At 49.5% G+C, this 21,504-nt stretch overlaps 1 protein-coding gene across 1 annotated transcript in view; it reads left to right on the top strand.

The window, feature by feature from the left end:
* Window positions 1-21,504, top strand: part of PLCG2 (phospholipase C gamma 2) — a 140,207-nt gene that overhangs the window by 68,864 nt on the left and 49,839 nt on the right. Inside the window, exons 8-18 of the mRNA XM_070398957.1 lie at window positions 1,505-1,548; window positions 3,529-3,601; window positions 9,233-9,334; window positions 10,055-10,173; window positions 11,591-11,676; window positions 12,710-12,830; window positions 13,224-13,392; window positions 16,464-16,568; window positions 17,782-17,871; window positions 18,465-18,640; window positions 20,377-20,577. Of these exons, the coding sequence (XP_070255058.1) occupies window positions 1,505-1,548; window positions 3,529-3,601; window positions 9,233-9,334; window positions 10,055-10,173; window positions 11,591-11,676; window positions 12,710-12,830; window positions 13,224-13,392; window positions 16,464-16,568; window positions 17,782-17,871; window positions 18,465-18,640; window positions 20,377-20,577 (1,286 nt within the window). The remainder of the gene's footprint in view (window positions 1-1,504; window positions 1,549-3,528; window positions 3,602-9,232; window positions 9,335-10,054; window positions 10,174-11,590; window positions 11,677-12,709; window positions 12,831-13,223; window positions 13,393-16,463; window positions 16,569-17,781; window positions 17,872-18,464; window positions 18,641-20,376; window positions 20,578-21,504) is intronic.

Below are 21,504 nucleotides of genomic sequence, written 5' to 3'. Positions count from 1 at the left end.
AGGCTAATTAATGTGTGTGTGTTTGAGAGGGAGATATTGGAGTCCCCAGATCCTCTGGGGGTTCCCTAGATTGCCCAGTTTTGGGGGAAAGACGCCTGTACAGAGGTTGCCTTTGGCGGCCACAGCGCCACATTCAGCATGCATGCATTCAGCTGTACTTGGCCTAATGGTTTTAAATGTTTTTGAAATGAATTGCCTACATTTAAAACTTGGGAGATTTCATATTAAGCTCCAGATTTTTAGCTTCTCTCGAAATACATTGAGATCTGACTATCTACGGGTCCTGCGTTCCAAACTTCAGAGCTTCCAAAAGTTTGACAGCAGCAGGAAGATAAGACTTGTAATTCCATGTGTGTTCCCCTGGTGAGGGGCTATACCTCTAACCTGGCTATAATAACAGGATTATGAACACAGATCATAACATTTTCTAAGTGTGAACTCTATGCTGGCTGCTGTGCTAAGTGTTTTCCATGCATTTCATGCTTCTCACAGCCCTGTGAGAGAGTTATTGTTATCCCATTTTACAGATGAACAAACTGAGGGTCAGAGAGGTTACTTGCTGGAGGTCATACAGCTAGTAAGCTGAACTAGGGTTTGAGTTCTCCTGATTTTAAGTTTTTAAACTTTGAATAAGGGAAGTGTCCAACACATACAAGCGGGGATACTAGTATCACAAACCCCCATATAGCCATTGGCCAGCTTCAGCAACGATCAGTCAATTCATGGCCATTTTATTTCATCCATGCCCTTACCCACTTCCCTCTTCTCATAGGATTTTTGTATAAATCTTCCCTTAAATATTTTAATAGAATACTCTGAAATTTTAAGGACTTGAAATGTAGCAGTGAGGGTATAGGGTGTGTTCACTGGTAGGGATGTCGGTTGGGACAGATGTTTGGAGAGCCAGTTAATGGAATTACTGAGGTTCATGTGCATACCTCACGTCCAAGTGTTTTCTTGGCTAGGAGTCTACCCAACAGAAACACCGGTGCACGTGGGCACAGATATGTACGAGGACCTTCTTTATAAGACTGGATATAGTAGCAGAAAGTTGATGATACACATGTTATGGAATAAATGTGGGTTTTCAAAGTAATGAGGCTGGACTATTTGAGGTTGTAGGTAGAATCATATTTAAAGCTTGAAACAGCAGCAGGAAGTTGGGAGACAAGATGTAATATATTATGATTAGATATAATTAGACTAATATAACATAAATTCTAGGAGGAAGCCTACAAGATCATTAAGAGTGATTGATTCTCAGGAATAAGATTATGACAGAGGTCAGGACTTCTGCCTTTTGCTTCATACATTCTGGTTGTATTTGACTATTTACAAGTCGCTCAGATTACAATGATAATTTCACAGAAAAAAAAGTCTATTCATTTGCATTAACAAGTCACACAAATGATGGTGTTAATTTTTAACCCCCCAAATCTGTCCATTTGCATCTAGTGGCTTCACTTGTCGACTCTCCTTGTTTTGTGTGTGTTTTCCATTTCAGATTCTTGACGAATTCAAAAAAGATTCCTCCGTGTTCATCCTGGGGTGAGGCACCTCTTCTGGGTTATGGTTGTTCAGGGTGGCTGAGCCGGTGATTGGTGCCCTTGGGGGCCCTCCCAGTCCAGCTGGCGGCTCTGGGAGGGTCGCCTCTGTGGGTGGGCACTGGGGGCGGGGGGTCCACCTATCCGGGGATTGGGCATGCCGACCCTGTGGCATGGATACACAGGAACAGTAGCAACAGAGTGTGTGGAGTGTTGGCTGGGGAGAGCCTGAACGTTCTATAGAGAAGCCTGCATGCTTTAGGACCTCCTTTTTTTTTTTTTTTTTTTGCTACAAATACTTTTTTTCTTGTTCCAGGACCCCCTCATTTTTTCTTAATCCATAGCTCATGAGGTGCAAGGGTGGAGGCCAGACTTAGAGGAGTTTTATTTTTAAAGTCTTCTATTTATTTATTTATTTATTTTTTATTTAGTTATTTTTTATTTTATATATATATATATATATATATATATATATATATATATTGCTTAAAGTATTACAAAGAGTATTACATAAGTCTCCTTTTTTCCCCCCTGCCCTTGACAATCCCCCAGCCTCCCCTACCCGCCAGTGTCTTATGTCCATTGGTTATGCTTATATGCCTGCATACAAGTAGGACCTCCTTTCTTGGGGTGTGCTTCATAGAACATGACTGGTGGAGAGGTTTTTTTTTTTTTAATACAAATTAAAACATTGTTAAGTGCCAAGTGGGTTTGGGAAATTCCTGGGTAAGAAGGTTTAACTGAATGAAAGAGGGGAAGGATGTAAAGTGCTTCACATGGTGTGTGGCAAGGACCTGTATACAGTGATAATGATGTTATGAAAAAGTAAGTGCTGCGGGACTTGTCAGGACCTTCACTGCGGGACCGGGGCCCTAAGTAGGGGATGTATACAGTGTTCTGTGCTCCCCAAGCCTGTGTGCCTGGGGAGAAAGGTTTCCATGGAGTTAACAGCACCTCGAACATGCTTTGGACCTGCTTTTTTGGGACCACCCTCATTGGTGCGGACACCCTGGCACTGATTCCCTCTGTCACTTTCCAAACCAGAAACCCCAAGACTTCAGAGTGTATAAAAACCAAACCTGATGTTTATGTCGTATTTTAATGAAAAGACTAATGAATTAAGGAAAAGCTGTGAAGCAATCGTAGGAGGCTTGTTTGCATAGACGAGTGGAAATGCACTTGTAATGAAAGACAATAGACTTGTGGACCCCGAGTGTTCAGTACAGGGAGAAAGCCTAAAGCATGTTTTTCTCCTATATTTTGAAAAGTCCCCACCCCCACCCCACTGACAAGTGCTCAGGGACGAGTATGAATCTCGCCGGGCAGCTGTTCTGCAGGATGCACTTCGTAGGAACCAGGTTGCCTGTGCCGGTCAGGGGGGCCCAGCGTTTTGATAGCCATGAGCAGCCTCTCCCCAAGGCCATCGGTCATCAAGCTGCTGGCCGAGGGGGCGTCCCCTTTATTCAGGGTGAAGGGTTCCCTCATCCTAAATGGAAAATTCTCCAACAGCGGGCCTCTGCTTGCTCCATGGCCAGGTCCTGCACGTTCCCACTGATGCTCGCCACCCGCACAGAGTCCAGGGGGCTTCATCCGGCCCCCAGTCCTGCTTCGGAGCCCCTGGCTCAGCACACTCTGCATTGGGGCTTCTAAGGAGACGCTTTGATGTGGCCCCAGATCCCCTAAAAGTCTGTTCACACCCAGTCTACCCATGCATTTGCTAGGCACACGCATATCCGCGCTCTCCTCCCTCAGCACTGGAACCACCTAGGAGCAGCTAAATGCAGGTTCCAGGGCCCACCCTCCAGTTGTTAGAGGTCAGGAATGTCATCTAGGCCACCTTTGTCTTCCCGTTGACAAGCCTGCCCCTGGCACAGAGGAGGGTCTTGCCAGGGTGTCTGGGTGGCAGGCCGCCTGCTGGCAGGAATGGCCTCTTGACTGCTAATATGTGTCCCTCTCTAAACACCTTCTCTTTCCCCGAGGGCAGCAGTACTGACCGGCCGGATGCCTCTGCGGTTCACCTGCATGACTTCCAGCGGTTTCTCTTACATGAACAGCAGGTGAGAGAACAGAAGGGTGCAAGGGGGGCTGGGGGGAGCTTCCTGGATGGTTTCTCATCATCTCACCACCTGCCCTGTGTCTTCATCTGGCCACCTGTGGTCATGAACAGTTTAGTCTCCCTGCCCAGTGCCTCTTTGCTTTGCTGTCTTAGCCTCTGGAACGAGGACAGCCCCACAATTAGCTCCTTTTCAAGGCGCAAATTGAGGACGGGCAAGAGGGAGAATTTTTCTCCGTGGACAGGCAGGCTGAGGCCTACAGGCAGGTGCGCCTCCCCTGCCTGGCTTCCCCTCCGGCTCCTGGCTCAGCTTAGGTTCCCTTCCCCAGGAAACCTTCTCTGACTGATAGAGGATGTGACTAAGGCGGTGAGCCTGCGAGGTCCCCTGGGGCATATGTGAGCACAGTTGTCCTCAAACGGGTGACACGTGGGAAGAAGTCTCCTGGAGTGTTAACGTCCAGGCTCCAAGCTGGTGGCAGGGGCCGTGATTTTTGTGGGGGGCCGTGAGTTTTGTGGGGGGCAGTGCTTTTCCACTGGGCGGCTCTGCCCCCCAGGGGATGCCTGGAGACAGCTTTGGTTGCCACAACTGGGGGTGCTAATGGCATGTGGTAGGTAGAGACCAGAGATGCTGCTCAACAGCCTCACACGCACAGGTCAGCCCTCCCGCAGCAAGGAATGACCCGGCCCCAAGTGCTGATAGGGCGCAGCTGAGAAACTGAGTTAGGCCCAGAGAGAGCTGAGCTCCTCACACTAGCTGTACGGCCTTGGGGGGCAGTCTGGCCTTTCTGTACCCCAGCTTTTTAATGGGGGTGAGAACCCCGCCTCTCAGAATTGTGGGGGTCAGAGAAGATGGTATTGATCTCTGTGTATATGCATCTACATGCATAATCACATATCAGTGTTTTATTTATATCACTGGAGTCTCATTTACATTTTCTCTATTTAATTTTTTGTTTTCTGATAGACTACTTTTTTTTTTATATTTTAATAATTTTTATTTCTTAAAGTATTACAAAGAGTATTACATATGTCTTCTTTTTTCCCCCCCTTGACATTCCCCCGGCCCCTACCCCCCGCCCCCCCCCCGCCCCGTGTCTTGTGTCCATTGGTTAATCTTATATGCATGCATATAAGTCCTTCAGTTGGTCTCTTAATGCCCCCCCCCAACCCTCCCCAGGCTTCCCACTGTAGTTTAACATTCTGTTCAATGTTGCTCTGCTTCTGTATCTACCCCTGTTCATCAGTCCATACTGGTCCCCTTTATTTGTCCCAACCTCACTGGAGTAGTCTCAACCTCACCAGGGCCGTCTGGGCCTCACCAGGGCCGTTTCAACCTCACCGGGGCCGTCCCTACCACACCGGGGCCGTTTCAACCTGACCGGGGTTGTCCCTACCACACCGGGGCCGTTTCGACCTGACCGGGGTTGTCTCTACCAGACCGGGGTCGTCCCTACCTCACGGGGGCTGTTTCAACCTCACCGGGGTCGTTCCTACCTCACGGGGGCCGTTTCAACCTCACCGGGGCCGTCCCGACCTCACCAGGGCCGTTTCAACCTCACCGATGTTGTCCCTACCACACCAGGGCCGTTTCAACCTGACCGGGGTTGTGATAGACTACTTTTTTTAGAGTAGTTTTAGGTTCATAATGATACTCAGTTCATTTATATTTTAAAAAATCTTTGTATTGCAAAATGTTTTAAACATGTGCAAAAATAGCCAAGCTGGCATACAGCCACCATGTGCCAGCACCCCGATTCATCATTTATGAACATGTGCCCATTTTATTACATCTGTCCTCCATCTCACACCCCGTCTCCCTCCCCTTCCCCCTTCTTCGTTTCATGGCCCGGAAAATTCTAAAGTAAACTGCAGTGTATCATTAAGACAATGTGTCATTTCACTTGTAAATCATCAGCTTGCCTTTCTCATGAAATGGACTTCTTTTTTTAAAACGCATAATCATAACACTGCTGTTGTACCTTGCACACGCAACTCTAATTTCTCTGTCATCCAATACACAGCCCATGTAAAGATTTCTCTGATTGTAGAGAAAACAATGCACAGACACACACTTTTGCGCAGGGCAGCCACACGTAGGGCCCAGGCAATGGCTGTTGCTACTGTAACGTGATGAATGGTGACCGAGGACATTGAGGTGTCATGCTTTGTCCATGTGGAGGTGGAGTGCAAGTGATCAAGAGAGGGCTTATTGTCGAAGCCGGTTTGGCTCAGTGGATAGAGCGTCGGCCTGTGGACGGAAAGGTCCCAGGTTCGATTCCGGTCAAGGGCATGTACCTGGGTTGCGGGCACATCCCCAGTGGGGGATGTGCAGGAGGCAGCTGATCGATGTTTCTCTCTCATCAATGTTTCTAACTCTCTATCTCTCTCCCTCTCTGTAAAAAATCAATAAAATATATATATATATATATATATATATATATATATTTTTTTTTTTTTTTAAAAAAGAGGGCTTATTTGCTCAGCCTGAGCTACCACCAAGGAAAAGTAAAAGGAAGGGGAATAAGTGAGTTCTCTTTGGCACAATTACACCCTCAGTACGGAGCTGCCAGTGCAGTGAAGCAGAGAGAGAGGTGTATGGTTTATTTCTTTTCCACCATGCTCTTCCTTGCACTGAATTACTCACTTACACACACACACACACACACACACACACACATATACATATATTAGAGGCCCGATGCACAAAATTAGTGCAAGAGTAGGCCTTCCTTCCCCTGGCTGCTGGCACCAGCTTCCCTCACAGCCCTGGCTTCATCCAGAAGGTGGTCTGGAAGGACATCCAGTCTAATTAGCATATTACACTTTTATTATTATAGATATATATGTGTGTGTGTGTGTGTGTGTATGTGTGTGTGTGTATATATATTTGTTGTTGTTAGTCCTCACTGTGCTTTCCATTACTTTTTAGAGAGTGGAAGGAGGGGTAGAGTCAGAGAGAAACATCGATGTGAGATAGGTACATCAATTAGTTGTCTCCTGAACATATCCTGACGGGCTGGGGCTGGGGATCTTGCCTGAAACTTAGGTATGTGCCCTTGACTGGAATCAAACCCGTGACCCTCCAGGCCGATGCTTTAACCAGTGAGCCAAACCAGCTAGGGCATAACGATATTTTTATTGATTTCAGAGAGGAAGGGAGAAGGAGGGAGAGATAAAAGAAACATCAGTGATGAGAGAGAATCATTGACCGGCTGCCTCCTGCATGCCCCCTGCTGGGGATCGAGCCAGCAACCTGGGCATGTACCCTGACCGGGAATTGAACCATGACCTTCTGGTTCATAGGTCAACTCCCAGCCACTGAGTCACACTTGCCAGGCCAATTACTCACTTTTGTAGGGAGCTAGTGACGTGTTACACACATATATTCATGACCAAAGGCTTTTCTGAAAGAAAGGGTTTATTGAGCCCAACGCCGGCAGGAAAAGGGCCAGGGCCTGGGGCACGCAGCCTGTGCAGCCGGCAGCAGGGCTGGTGAGGAAGACGGTGCTCGCTGTCTTGGAGCTGAGGGGCTCGTCTGGGAAAACAGTGCGGGGAAGAAAGGTGTAAGTTGCTTAGAAAGAAGGCACATTGGCTGTAGATAAAGGGGGTGGGAGAAGGTGAAGCGGGCTGGTTCTGGGGAAGGGCAGAGTCTGAAAGGAGGAAGTGAATGCTCCTTGGATTGGTGGTGGGAAGCAGTCAGAAAGTTCATTTGTAAACGAGAGGCGGAGGCGCCTGGTGGTCAGCGGCGCCTGGCTGTCCTCTTTAGGTAATGGTGGGAATGGCCACCTGGAAGTGTATTCACGGTTTCAACACGCACGCAGGATGGCACGCAGTCTTCTGTTGGTTTTGCCCTGCATTTAACGGATTAACCTGTTTTGTCCCTTCCTTCCACCCTCCAGTTGGCTGTTACAGCTCAGAATTTTCTCCTTGTCAGCAGTTACATGGCTAACCTCCTGGGGACAAGTGGTCTTACATCCCAGAATTCACCACCCAGTGCTGCTTAATTTTATTACAGGGGAGAATGACAAGCTCTCCCCATCCTCATCCCCTCCCACCCCCACCCCCCGCCACCCCCAGCCCCTTCGCTGCACTGTCCTCAGAGATCAGGGATATAGGCTGGAGCTCTTCACATGCAAGACAGCCCCTGAGCATCTGTGTGAGTGTGATAGGAGCGCCAGGCATGATGACAGAGATGGGGACCCTGAGCCATCAGCTGGCTGACCCTTAATGTCCCATGTGCCGGTGCTGTGTGGGGTGACGGCATGAAGCAGAGCCAGTCACTGAGGACATCTGTTTGGTGTGATGGATGCTCACATGTGGGGTAGTCACTGTAGCACGTGGTGTGTAAACTAGTACAAGTTTTCTAGAAAGTGCTTTGGCAATATGCAATTAACATGAAAACTTTGAAAAAAGGCTAACACACTTTGATTAAATAATTGCCCTCCTAGGAACTTACCCTAAAGCAACAACAGCAACATTTTCAGCAGAAATGAAAACTTGGAACTAATCTAAATTTCCATGAAGGGACCGGTTAACTATGCCCCAGTCCAGCTGTGGGAGGGGTGGGCCACACTATGGAAAAGGGGTGAAGAGGAAGACCCCAAAACTGATGTGCCTGAGTTGGTCTCAAGCTCAACGTTGGGGTCAAGTTCTTTAATGACTCGACATCTCAGTTTCCCCATTTATAGGATGAGGAGAATAGTAAGTATCTCCTGGGGTTGATGAGGAAGTTTTGTAGAAGGAAGGAGGAAGCTTCTGGCCCTGGGGGGACATCGAGGCCTGGCCCAGCCTTTGCATAAAGGACCCTACAATTTGAGTCTCATGTTTTAATATTCAAAGATTTTATCACTTCTCTGTTCAAACGAACTGGCTGCTCCCCAGTCGCCCAGCTGTTTTGTGTCCCTTATCCAAGTAGATTTGCAAGAATCAACAGCAAGGCTCATTGTTGACGTGCACCCACATTGCCAGGGGGGCCATTTCTCCGCCACCTCATTTGTGTCTGTCCTTCAGCTCTTCTCTCTCTCAGACATCCTGGCCCGACCCTTCTCACCCAACCACATACACATCTGACAGCACATTTGCTTTCATTGTTCTTACCGATAGAGGCTTTAGAATACTCGTAGCCTGGAAAGCATTATTCAAAGTTGAGTGCGTGGGTCCTGTTTCCTCCCTGTGCTGATGAATACTTGGGGGGTTAGGGTTTGGAGAGGAACACAATAAAGTTACTTTATAGTATGCATCCTCACGGAAACTCTGTGCAAGGATATTATCCCTCCACGTAATGCAGTGATGGCGAACCTTTTGAGCTCGGCGTGTCAGCATTTTGAAAAACCCTAACTTAACTCTGGTGCCGTGTCACGTGTAGAAATTTTTTGATCTTTGCAACCATAGTAAAACAAAGATTTATATTTTTGATATTTATTTTATATATTTAAATGCCATTTAACAAAGAAAAATCAACCAAAAAAATGAGTTTGCTTGTCACCTCTGACAGGCGTGTCATAGGTTCGCCATCACTGACGTAATGGATGCAGAGGAGCAGACAGACTATGTGCCTTGCTGGGGTCAGCCAGGCGAGTCGCCCCCATGGTCTGACATTGCTCCTTTTGGTGATTTCTTGTTTTGTCATTCTAAGGAACTTTGGGCTCAGGATGTGAACAAAGTCCGTGAGAGGATGACAAAGTTTATCGACGACACGATGAGGGAAACTGCGGAGCCCTTCTTGTTTGTTGATGAGGTGAGTGGGCTCCTTGGAGCTGTTCCTCAGGGGCTCATTTTCCTCAGCCTTTCCTTTTACTCCTTGTCTATTGACTTCGTTTCCTGGGTGCGTTTCTTGTTTTTGCCACTAGAGGGCGTCTATTGCCCAGGAGCGCATTGTAAACACACCAAATTCAAAGGTTTTGGGGTTCCTGTGAGCTGTTGAAATGGTTGCACTTGGCCTTGAGTGAGGCAGCAGCGTGGGTAAGACTGAGGGAGAACTGGGAGCTCCTGTTATCTGTAAGGTTGTTCCCAGGAAGCAGTGTTACCCCAGTGTCACTCAATCTTCTGATTTTTTTTTTAAAAGGGTCAAGCATTGGCATATGACATTTCCTGCCTTTTAAATGTTATGATACAATGTTAATGTTTTGTTGATCAAGTTGGTGGGTTCACAGATGTTTATGGTATTATTACACCTTAAAACTTATTATATATAGGAAGCACATACTCCTGTAGTAACAAATATTTTAGGGTACACATTAATAAGGAAAACAGTGTGTAGGTCAGTGGCACATGCGTCAGTACAGCCTGTGGCTCTGTGAGTCTCTGCGTGGAAACGCCGGTCAGACGGCCCGGAGACTATCTGCAGTTAACGTGTCAGAGCTACCGCTTCCCCGTGCGGGTCAGACCAGAAAGAACCAGATACCACCCTCCTCATCTTCCATCGTGATGATCCGCTCTTTGTGTTTGTGGTACCTAGTTCCTCACGTACCTGTTTTCACGGGAGAACAGCATTTGGGATGAGAAGTACGACGTGGTGGACATGCAGGACATGAACAACCCCTTGTCTCATTACTGGATCTCCTCGTCACATAACACGTGAGTTTTGCCACCGGCCTGGGATGGGTTGCCCATGAAGGCGGACGTTCCAGTGCGCCGCTTTGGCGAAGCGTGCAGGTAGAGTGCAGGGACACGCTGCTCAGACTGGAATAAACAAACGCTTCTGGAAGGGGTCGGGGAATGCTCCCCTCTTTCCCAGTTGGCATTGCAAGGATCATCCTTTTTCAGTGGCCCTAAGAAGGCAATCAGCAAAGCTGGTTTGGACAACTCATAGTAGCCACAGCAAAGCAACTGAATTAGTCATTGCACTGATATTTACTGTCTACCCTGTGCTTGCTGGGTACTGGGGATATGGCAGTGAGCAAGGTAGGACAGAGCAGCACTAATTTCATGTGCTTGGAGGGGAAAAGACCTCTTTTGAGTCTTAAAAAAGGAAAGAAGTTGGTGAGAGGAAAACAGGTGGTGAGGAGAGGAAGATGGTTTTAGACTGAGGTGTAGCGTGTGCAAAGGTCCAGGGGCAGGAGGGACTGAGAGGGGTCTGTTACGGGTTGAGTGGAATCTTTAAGTGGCAGCAGGGGGTGGGGGGCAGTGGGGACCACTGGTGGCTTTTAAGCCAGAGAGCAACATGCTCCAATTTACATCTTTGGGAGATTGCCTTGATTGCAAAAAAGAAAATAGACGGGAAGAGAGAGATGATGTTTCACTCAAGTTTCACTGTTTAGTCTGCCTTATAAGGTGGGAGGGTGCAGGCCTTGGATCCTGGGCACCCGAAGAGCTGTAGCTTTGTGGTTTCCCGAGTGTCATTCCAGGCAGGCGTTTGTAAGAAAGCCCTTACGCTTACCTCCAGGCACTCTGGGAGGCACAGTCTGGCTCAGGGGCAGAGTGATTAAACTTCCCCACCATGTCCATTGATCTAAGAGTTGCGTTTAGCCTGGTGAATTCTACCAAACCCAGAAGACATTGAAGGAACATAAACTCTTCAAAGGGGGAACATGGTGAGGAGGAAAGTGCATAAAAATATGTATTTTTACGTCTGGTGGACATAGTTCATAGCATAGTAAATTCCACCTATAGTTGTTGGCCACCTACCTCGTCTGCCTGGCTCCCTGATTTCAAAATGCTGGCCCATCTCTGCCCCCTTTAGATTGAGCACCAGTGGGTAGCCAAGGGAGGGTTGTTAATTTATCAGCTACCATTAATCTCACGCCTGACACCCTTTGACCCAGTTCTCAAAAGAACACATGGTCTTGACCCCACACTTGGATCATCAAGGTGGTTATTGCTCACATCTTGTGATCGTTGCCTGAGTCTAAGGTGAGGCCACACAATGGCAAGTGTCTGGCCCAGATCCTAACCGCGGGTCTTTCTAGACAGGAAGAACTCAGGCCTTTGGGAGCTTGGGCTGAGAAGTTCCCCAAGGACACCCTGAGGTGCAGGCCCGCCTCCTCTCCTTCAGGTACCTCACAGGTGACCAGCTGCGGAGTGAGTCGTCCCCGGAGGCGTATATCCGCTGTCTGCGCATGGGCTGTCGCTGCATTGAGTGTGAGTAGCCTTTTCCTGGTGGAGATAACACCTACTGAGAATTGAAGCCAATTGTCACTGCTAACAAGTCCTCAGCTCGTTGGCGCCCCCTACAGGCCAAGAGCCCAAGTCGCTCTCTGGGTCCAGAGCCTGGAGGAGGCTGGTGCTGGGGAACCATGTGGCTGTTCAGTGTCTTCTGCTCCCTCTTGCTGAGCCCACCTGCCCCTCAGCTGGCTCAGCCATGGATGCCATCCTGACCGTTCTTGTCATGGTTGCTCACAGACACCCCAGTACAGGTGACTCCAAGCACCTGCACACACCAAGGACCCAGCTCTTCCTCCCTCCTCCTCACCTCTTGCTCCTGGCCTGACTTGACCACCAGCGGCTCATAGGGGTATTAGGCTGGGAAAAGACACAAACCACTGATTTAGGCTCCAATTTTATTTTAAATAAATTCATCATAGTATGAAACTCTAACGGCAGTTATTTCTACAGCGTGTTGCCTAGTTTATACTTTTCCCCCCTCAGGAGAGAGCAAATGTGAAAAAATTAAGTTTGAAACTGTCAGCTCCTGTTACCTCTGGGGGATGAAGATATAGGGATGTTCACCTTCTACATAAGCTAGTTCTGTTTGAATATTTTACTGCGAACCTTTAAGGATAAATTTTCATATTCTTTCCACTAGCAGAAAAAGCCAACCCAAGGTTTAGACAAGTAAAATCAGAAAATAAAACACAATGTAAATATCCTTTTCGAAGAGAAACATTTAAAATAGCTTCTTTTGGACAAATGTATTGTATTACAAAAGAACCTTTAGTTAAACAACCAAAATCTCCCCATCACCGCACAGGTAACACATGTGCACAGGTAACACCCGTCCTCATGTTGGTGCCGCTGAGTGTGATTATTAGGTTTGGCTCCCATGTTCTAGCAACTGAGCTGGCGTGGGGGTCAGGGCTGAGTTCGTGGCTGGCCGGGCGCATGTCCGCCATCAGTGCGCTTATGAGGTGGAGAGTGATGGACAGGTGCTGAGGCTGCCCGCTTCTCCCCACAGTGGACTGCTGGGACGGGCCCGACGGGAAGCCCATCATCTACCACGGCTGGACCCGGACCACCAAGATCAAGTTTGATGATGTTGTGCAGGCCATCAAAGACCACGCCTTTGTCACCTCAAGGTCGGTTTGTCTGACTTCCAGGTGGTTCACTTTTAAGGGAAAGGAAGCAAAGGTTGAGCAGACAGAGACCCCTCCCTCTGCTCACACACAGACACACACAGAGCTACAAACACACCAGCCTGGGCTCCATCCTGAGCCAAGTCACTACCGAGTCCTCAGCTGAGTGATGGCGCCCCCTACAGGCCAAGAGCACAAGTCACTCCCTGGTTCCAGAACCTGGAGGAAGCTGGTGCTGGGAAACCATGTGGCTGTTCAGTGACCTCTGCTCCCCTGCCTGAGCCCACCTGCCCTCTGCTGGGCGGGCACAGTTGGGGTCCCCAGCAGCTCTGCCAGACAGGCACAGGCCGGGTGCCTGCCCCCCTTGCTGAGTCGGCCGGCCCCTGCCGCCCGCAGCTTCCCCGTGATCCTGTCCATCGAGGAGCACTGTTGCGTGGAGCAGCAGCGCTACATGGCCCGAGTGTTCAAGGAGGTGTTTGGCGACCTGCTGCTGACGAAGCCCACGGAGGCCAGTGCTGACCAGCTGCCCTCGCCCAGCCAGCTGCGGGAGAAGATCATCATCAAGGTAGGCGGCCTCGGGCTGCTGTCACTCATTCAGGAGAGCCAGAGGCTCAGGGCCCAGGCTCCAGGTCCCACTGCCCCGGCTCACATGGCTCTCCTTACTACCCAGTGACCCTCACAAGGTCATTTAGCCTCTGGGTGCCTCTGTGTTCTCGCTGGTCTGGGAGGGGGTGGGGATACTAATAGAACCCACATGGCTGGTGTGCTGTGAGCATAATGTGAAGGAATGCCTGCAGGCGCTTAGGGCTGCACCTGTGCCTTTGCGGGCGCTACCCGCACGTAAATATTAACTCGGTCATTCATTCTTTTGGCAAACCTTCCCCACGCCCCTCTCTGAGTCACGTGCAAGGTGCCAGGGGTGTTCAGGGACCCAGGCACTGTTCTTGCCCACAGGAGCTCCCAGTCCAGTGTGGGAGATGGACCGGAGGTGCACAGTTGCCCCCAAAAGGCTGCGTGCACTAATGGGGGGCCTGCCAAGTACTGCGGGGAGAAATGAGTGATTGCTGTGCCCAAGACTGCCAGGGATGCCAGGGGCAGGGTGGCATCTGGGTACTTGAATTACTAGGATAAAGAGACCAGGTATACAGAGGCTTAAAGCGTACGAGTTTATTTCTTCCTCATCTGAGGGAGAGTGTTCTGGAAGCTTGGAGCTCTGGCCCACAAGGTAATCCAGGGACGCAGAGTCCTGTTCTACATCCCCCAGGGAAGGGGTTTTCAGCTGGGGTTCCACAGGCCTCCAGAGAATCTACAGATAGAATTCAGGACGGTTGACATGTGAACTTTGGGGGGAAAATGTTGCCTCTTTGTTTTGATTAACCTGCAAGTAAAACTTAGCATCTCCCTCCATTATGAACATTGGCAACAAGCCAGGTGGGGTTTTCTCACCCGCAGAAATCATGGTTATTTTCATATCACATTACAGTTCCTGCAGGTCTCTCAGAATAACGCTGTGCTGGTCACCACTTGCAGATGATGGTAGCTATTAGTCTGCCTCTAGATGGTATGCAAGCCATTAGTAAAGATAACGCATCTTTAGGCCATTGCAGATATTTTTTATTTAACATCCTAATAACTACATTTCAGTATAATTAGTTTCTCTTATAATCTCATGCATTGTAAACATTATTCTGAGATTGGGGTCCTCGGTGTTTGTCAGACTTCAGTGGGCGTCTGGGGCACACATGGCACAGGCTCTGTCTGAGGGCACCATCCTGGTGTGGGTGGTCCAGCTCCAGCCCACAGGAAGGGGAACGTGAAGGGGTCCGGGGCCAGCAATTTCCCGTAAACGTGTGGATGTCAGTTGTACACGTCCCAGTCCTTCCTGTTTGGTGTGCGAGAACTTAGTCACAGGATCTTGCACGCCACCTGTGAGGGAGCCTGGGATATGCAATCTCGGGGTGGGCAGCTAGCAGTAGAAGGAGCGAGATGGAGTTCATTGGCAACTAGCGGGCTGATACGGAAGGACCGATAGGTGCTCACTAGGTAGATTTTGTCCCTGAGTCACCAAGATACACTGGGAACAATCCCTGTGGGCCCGGAGGTCACGGTCGAGTGGGGAGACGTACCCATCCACAGGTAGCACCCAACAGTATAAGGGGGCTTGGTGCCCTCAGGTCTAAAGCACCAGGCTATTTGGAGGATTGGGCTGGGATCCTGGGCGGTTTTCATTGAGACACAGAGGGGAGGCAGGACGAGAGGTGGAGGGGGCGAAGCCAGGCAGGGCCCACAGCGTCTCAGGCATGCGGTCAGTGAGTCTCCAGGGGCCTCATTGCATTTCTCTGTTCCCAGCTCATTTGTCGCTACCTCTACCTCTGTTTCCAGTAGGACAGCTCTCTGTCCCCAGTGATTTTCAGCTCTTGTTCTAGAGCACCCATTGCCTCATCTGTGGTACTTCATGGCTCATCCTTCCCATTTCAGGGAAAGAGGGTGGAAGTAGCATTCATGACGCAATCAGTGTGTGCCATGCACTAGTACCGGGCTAGGCATGGGCGTAAGTATTTTTTTTTTTTAAATTCTATTTCATCATAACCCTGTGAGACTTGCCCAGGCCCTCAGCCCCACTTACAGATGTGGACACTGAGGTCTAGAGGTGAAATGACTCACTCAGCTGAGGGTACACAGTTCCTGCCAAAGAAACAATTCAAGGCTGTTCAAAACGGAACACTTCTGCCATGCTTTGCTGTTCGCAGGCATCGTACATGTCCCTTGGGTAAGAGGATCCTACAGGGTGTCATTACACCCAGTTCATAGAGGAGGTTCTCGAGACTGAGAGATTGTCATGTGGCCAAGAAGGTCACATGGCTAGGAAGGTGACAGGCCTTGATTTCAAACCCAATCCTGCACTCTCTTCACCAGGTCACCGCACCCTGAGATTATCAAGTGCCTGTCTAGGCGGGTGGTCAGGATTCACACAGGCGAGCGTATTATTGTCGCCGTGTTCGTCTTACAGATGAGAACGTGAGGCTCAGAGAAGTGTGGCCACCTGCCCCAGGTCACACAGCTGATAAGGTAGCAGCAGTGCTGTTGGCACCAGGTCCTCTTCCTCTGCCTCCTCAGTGTGCCTTCCGCCGCCCCGCACAGCCTGCGCCCCTGACTGGCTGTGATCCTGCCTCCCCTCTGTGCGCTGGGGAATGTCAGTATCATCGGCTCACCGAATGTTCATCGCCCACTTCCTCTCTGCCGAAGCAAAGTCCCAGGGACCTTTTAACCATTTCTAATATGGCCCATTTTAGTGGTCCTCATGGGACTTAAATTCCAGCAAAGAAGATAGGAGACAAGCAGATAGGTACACAGAAACACATAGGATTGAGGGTATGAACAATACCCTTTTCCAGGGGCTAGAGAGTGAAGGGTGGGAAGGGAAGCGTGGGCTATTTTCAGATCAAGGAGTCGAGGAAAGCTCCTCTGAGGAGGGGACACCGAGCACAGAGCTGAATGTAGGGAGAGGAGCCAGGCGGAGAGGACAGACCGTGCAAAGGCCCTGAGGTGTGGCGTTGGCAGACGGATGCTTGCTGGCCCAAACCTCCTACACCTGGGCCTCCAGGGAGACGGGCTCACTGTATGTTTCCCCTTCAGCACAAGAAGCTGGGTCCCCGAGGCGACGTGGATGTCAACATGGAGGACAAGAAAGATGAGCACAAGCAGCAGGGGGAGCTGTACATGTGGGACCCCATCGACCTGGTGAGCCTTTCGCACCCCTTCTCAGGCCTTGAGTGTGTCCGAGCCCTGCTGGAGGGCTCAGAGGATATCCCTGTCTGACTCCCATTGTGACCGCAATGAATTTATCATTATAATGAAACTTTTCTTTTCCTTTTATATTTTATCTTGAAATAACTTTGTATTCAATATAATTTACTATATATTTACACCCCCACCTCTCCACACACACACAATGAATATAACCTTCACCCAGATTCCCCAGATACTAACACCCTACGTAATTAGAGTATAATTTTATAACCGGGAAGTTACCATTGGCACAGCACTACTAACTCATGAGCCTTACTTCAGCATCACCGATTTGTCCGCTAGCGTCCTTTTTCTAGTCCAAGGACCAGTTCTGGCATTTAGTGAGCCTAACTCCTCAGTATCTTCCAATCTGAGACGCTCCCACTGGCAATCTTTTTAAAAAATATATATATTTTTATTGATTTCAGAGAGGAAGGGAGAGGGAGGGAGAGATAGAAACATCAATGATGAGAGAGAATCATTGATTGGCTGCCTCCTGCACGCCCTACACTGGGGATCGAGCCCACAACACGGGCATGTGCCCTGACCGGGAATCGAACCTTCTGGCTCATAGGTCGACCCTCAATCACTGAGCCATGCCGGTCAGGCTGGTAACCTTATTTTTTTGATGAGAATAAGGCATTTTGAGTGCTAACACCACTTCTCATATCCTTTAATCTAACATGCAAATCCATTTTTACACGACTATTCTTATATCCTAGAAATAAACATTAAAAATGGTTAAAATTTAAATAAAGAATTAAGTGGCAATTAAATGTTGGAGAAAGGTCCTCTAAACAAGCTGGCAGAGAAATCCTTAAAAAGTGAATGAAATAGGAAAAGACAGTCAGGAGGACATAGAAATCAATGCCACCATTCACAAAGGCTTCACATGAAATAGAAATTTGATGTTAAGTCATGTGTACCCTTGCATACACTGAATAGAAAAGGTTCTGAAAATGCCAAAAGAAACCCCAAATAAATAGATGCTTTCAAAGAAATGTCTCAAAGGAGATCAGATTTTGTGAAACCACCATGAATGTCTATGAATGTGGGAAAGGCTAGCCCCCAGGGAATGCTGGGATGATGATGCCAGGCAGGGCTCTGGGCCCCAGAATTGATAGGGTAGAGACTGGGAGGAGCTAACGCTGGTTTTACTTTCTAGAAATGGACTCGGCACTACTGCGCCATTGCCGATGCCAAGCTGTCCTTCAGCGACGACATTGAGCAGACTGTGGAAGAGGAAGTGCCCCAGGTAGGTGGAGACCTCCCAGACGGCTCCTCTAATCCCGCCGCCATCAGGCCTGGACGTCCTCAGCCTAAGAAGCTGCCTCTTTGGGTACCAAAGCCTCTCTGGCTCTTCTCTGATTGGCTGGCTGGCCCAGGGACTTCGCCAATGAGGTTTAAGGATCTTTCCTGCTCTTTGAAGAGCCTGAATGGCATGTGCTCCCTCCAGAGGATGAGGTCATTTGGATATTTTGTCCAGCCCCACCCCCTGGCCTTGTCCCCAGCTTTCCTGCCCTCTCCCCTCAGGCTTTGGTACTGTTTCTTGAGCTCCCAGGTACTTTTGCTCTCAGACTTCCTTTGCAATAGTCTGAGGGCTGCACTGGGGAATGCTCTCCCCTTGTCTCAGGACTCCAGGAGGTTCCCACAGATGGGGGCTGTCTGGAGTAGGTTAGCAGGCAGGGGAGGGCATTGGAAACTGTCTTCACAGGCCTCGGGGTGAGGGCTAGCTGAGGCCTCTGTCTGTTTCCAGTCCCCTGACTCAGCATGCGGAGGGGGGCCAGTCTGGAGATGCTGGGGGCCTGGTCCAGGTTTTCAGAAACCCCTCCTCTCTTTGTGGCCCAGGACACGCCCCCCACAGAGCTGCATTTTGGAGAGAAGTGGTTCCACAAGAAGGTGGAGAAGAGGACAAGTGCTGAGAAGCTGTTGCAGGAATACTGCTCAGAGACGGGGGGCAAGGACGGGACCTTCCTGGTGCGGGAGAGCGAGACATTCCCCAACGACTACACCCTGTCCTTCTGGTAATGGCCCCCTTCCAGGGCATGCCGCCTTCTCCTCGCAGCTGGCCAGAGGGGAGGCTGGGTGGCAGGTAGTGGGAGTGCAGGCCAGACTCGGGCAGGCCTGGACCGGAACCCCAGACCTCATTTAGTGAGCTATGTGGGGCAGGACTGAGGTGGGTGAGGCCTAAAAACTTAGTAATCAGATTAGTGATATTTCAGTGCAATGTTTAAAAAATTAAAAAAATAATGCAAAAAAATCACGATGGCCCAGTCAGCGTGGCTCAGTGGTTGAATGTCGACCTATGAATCAGGAGGTCGCGGTTTGATTCCGGGTCAGGGCACATGCCCGGGTTGCGGGCTTGGTCCCCAGTGTGGGGAGTGTAGGAGGCAGCCAATCAATGATTCTCTGTCATCATTGATGTTTTTCTCTCTCTCTCTCTCCCTCTCTCTTCCTCTCTGAAATCAATAAAAATGTATTTTTAAAAAATCATGATGAACAAAATATCAACATAAGACAATGTGACCTCATTCATCTTCCCCTAATCCCAACCCTGGATCAGGTGATATAACCTTGAGTACTTCTCTCAATCTCCTGGATTCTCCCTCTTCTTGTCTCTAAAATAGAGATTCTGAAAGCAGCCTTTTGGGGCTATTGTGAGTTTTCTCATTCATTCATCTATGCCTCATTCATGAAAAGATATTTATCAAGTGCTTGCTCTGTGGTGGGCACTTTGATTTAGCAGTGATCAGACAGACAGGGTCTCTGTCCTAATGGTGATTAGTCTAGCAGGGAAGATGACAATGAAAAAGTAATCATGCAAATGATACATAATTGTAGTTGTGCAATGAGAAAAATGCAAGATGTTATGAAAGTCTGTTAGGGATCTAATGCAATATTGCGGGGGGGTAGTCAGGGAAGACTCCCTGAAAGAAGTGGTGTTTAAATGGAGACCTGAAGAATCCTATATAATAAAAGCCTAATATGCAAATTGACCCAACAGTGGAATGACCTGCAGAACAACTGGTTGCTATGATGCTCACTGACCACCAGGGGGAAGACGCTTAATGCAGGAGCTGCCCCCAGCCTGCAGGCCCCAAGCTCCAGGCCAGCTGGTTGCTCCGCAGAGGGAGGCAACAGGCGGTGGCGGCAGGGGGCAGGCAGGAGAGTGGGTGGCACCAGGCTGGCCAAGGCGGGTGCCAGTGGGGGACCCCCAATCGCCCTGCCAGTTGCCCTACAGATGGGCCCTGATTGACAGCCAGGCCTAGGGACCCTCCTGTGCACAAATTTTGTGCATCAGGCCTCTAGTAAAAACTGTAATAACAAACACAAAATCCTGATAGCGCACACATTCTTACCATGTGCCAGGCAGCATTCCAGGCACATTTTGTGTGGGATCTCATTTAATCCTCAGGACAACTCTGTGAGGCCGATACTGTTATTATCCCTGTGTGACCACTAAGATGATAATACAGAGGCTCAGGGAGGACAGGTCACGTGACAGAGTCAGGATTTGAACCTAGGTCCTCTTGCTCCAGAGTAGGAGTTATGTAGGTAAAAGGGGGCAGGGGTGGAGGAGGGAGGGAGAATGTTCTGGAAGCCTGGGGTCTATTCTAAGAGCAGAGGGAAGCCTGTGTGGCCACACCTAGTGTCCACCCCTGGCTTCAGTCCGGCCCCTGCCTGTGTTGTCTGACACCCAGGGTGCAGGAAGGCCAGCTGGCTGGCCTGGACACTGATGTTGTTGTCCCTCTGCCCATAGGCGGTCCGGCCGGGTCCAGCACTGCCGGATCCGCTCCACCATGGAGGGCGGGACCATGAAGTACTACCTGACTGACAACCTCATGTTCACCAGCATCTACGCCCTCATCCAGCACTACCGCGAGACGCACCTGCGCTGCGCCGAGTTCGAGCTCCGACTCACCGACCCCGTGCCCAACCCCAACCCCCATGAATCAAAGCCGTACGTGAGCCCATGATCTCGGGCAGCACATCCATGGGTTTAGCGGGGGCAGACACCCCTGCAGATTGTGTCCACTGATCAGAACGGCCAGTTTTGGGGTGTGCTGGGCCCATTTCATCAGGGTCTCTTCAAGTTCCCACGGTGGCCACCATTTCCAAATGCCCACTCCCCCTTGCTTTTGCCCCATTTCTTCTCCCTTTCTTCTCCCTTCCTTCTACTTTATCTTCATAGCCCTGAATTCCCGGGCCTTGGTTTCAAGAGCTTAATTTTGGCCCAGAGATGTCTTTCTGTTTGTCGTAGATCATTCCTGTTTGTTCTGAAAGCAAACAAGGAAAAAATAACGGTAAAGGTTTCCCCTTCATTTGTTTACTGATAAAGTGAATATCAGTTATGCCTTTCAAAGGTTTAACCAATTTTGGAAACAAAACAAAACAGAAAAACACATTTTTTAAGCAGGCGGTTGTTAAAGTGCACGTTTCTCAGAAAGCCATGTAACTCACAGCAACTTTATTGTTGACGTCTCATCTATATTCATACGGGTTGCCTTTTAAAATTTGTTATTTCACATCTTTAAAAGTAACCAAAGACCAACTACACGAAAGAACCTGTTGGAAACTCGATTCCCTGTGTTCCCTGCCTCCGATTTCCTGTGCCATCTCGGACACTGGCCCTCCAGGGCTGGGCAGAGCAGGGGTCAAGTTTGGTTGATTTATTGTCTTGTGCTTCAGACAGACCCACCACATGGACGTTTCCCCCAGGCTGTGTGTGGATGGTCTTTTAAAAATGCTATTTGCAGAGGGTGTTGGATGGGAGGCCCTCTCCTTTCCCCAGTGGTTCCCGGGGCCATATTTCAGGCGTCCTCAAGCCTCCCCCCCCATCCCCACCCCCCCCGTGGGTGGCCCTCTCACTTGGCCGTTTCCCGGCCTC

Source organism: Myotis yumanensis, unplaced genomic scaffold (genome assembly GCF_028538775.1).
Source record: "Myotis yumanensis isolate MYYU_CA2020_CCGP unplaced genomic scaffold, mMyoYum1.0.hap1 SCAF_18, whole genome shotgun sequence".
Lineage (NCBI taxonomy): Eukaryota > Metazoa > Chordata > Mammalia > Chiroptera > Vespertilionidae > Myotis > Myotis yumanensis.
Note: the sequence above shows the minus strand (reverse complement) of the source record. Positions and strands in the feature narration are given on the sequence as shown.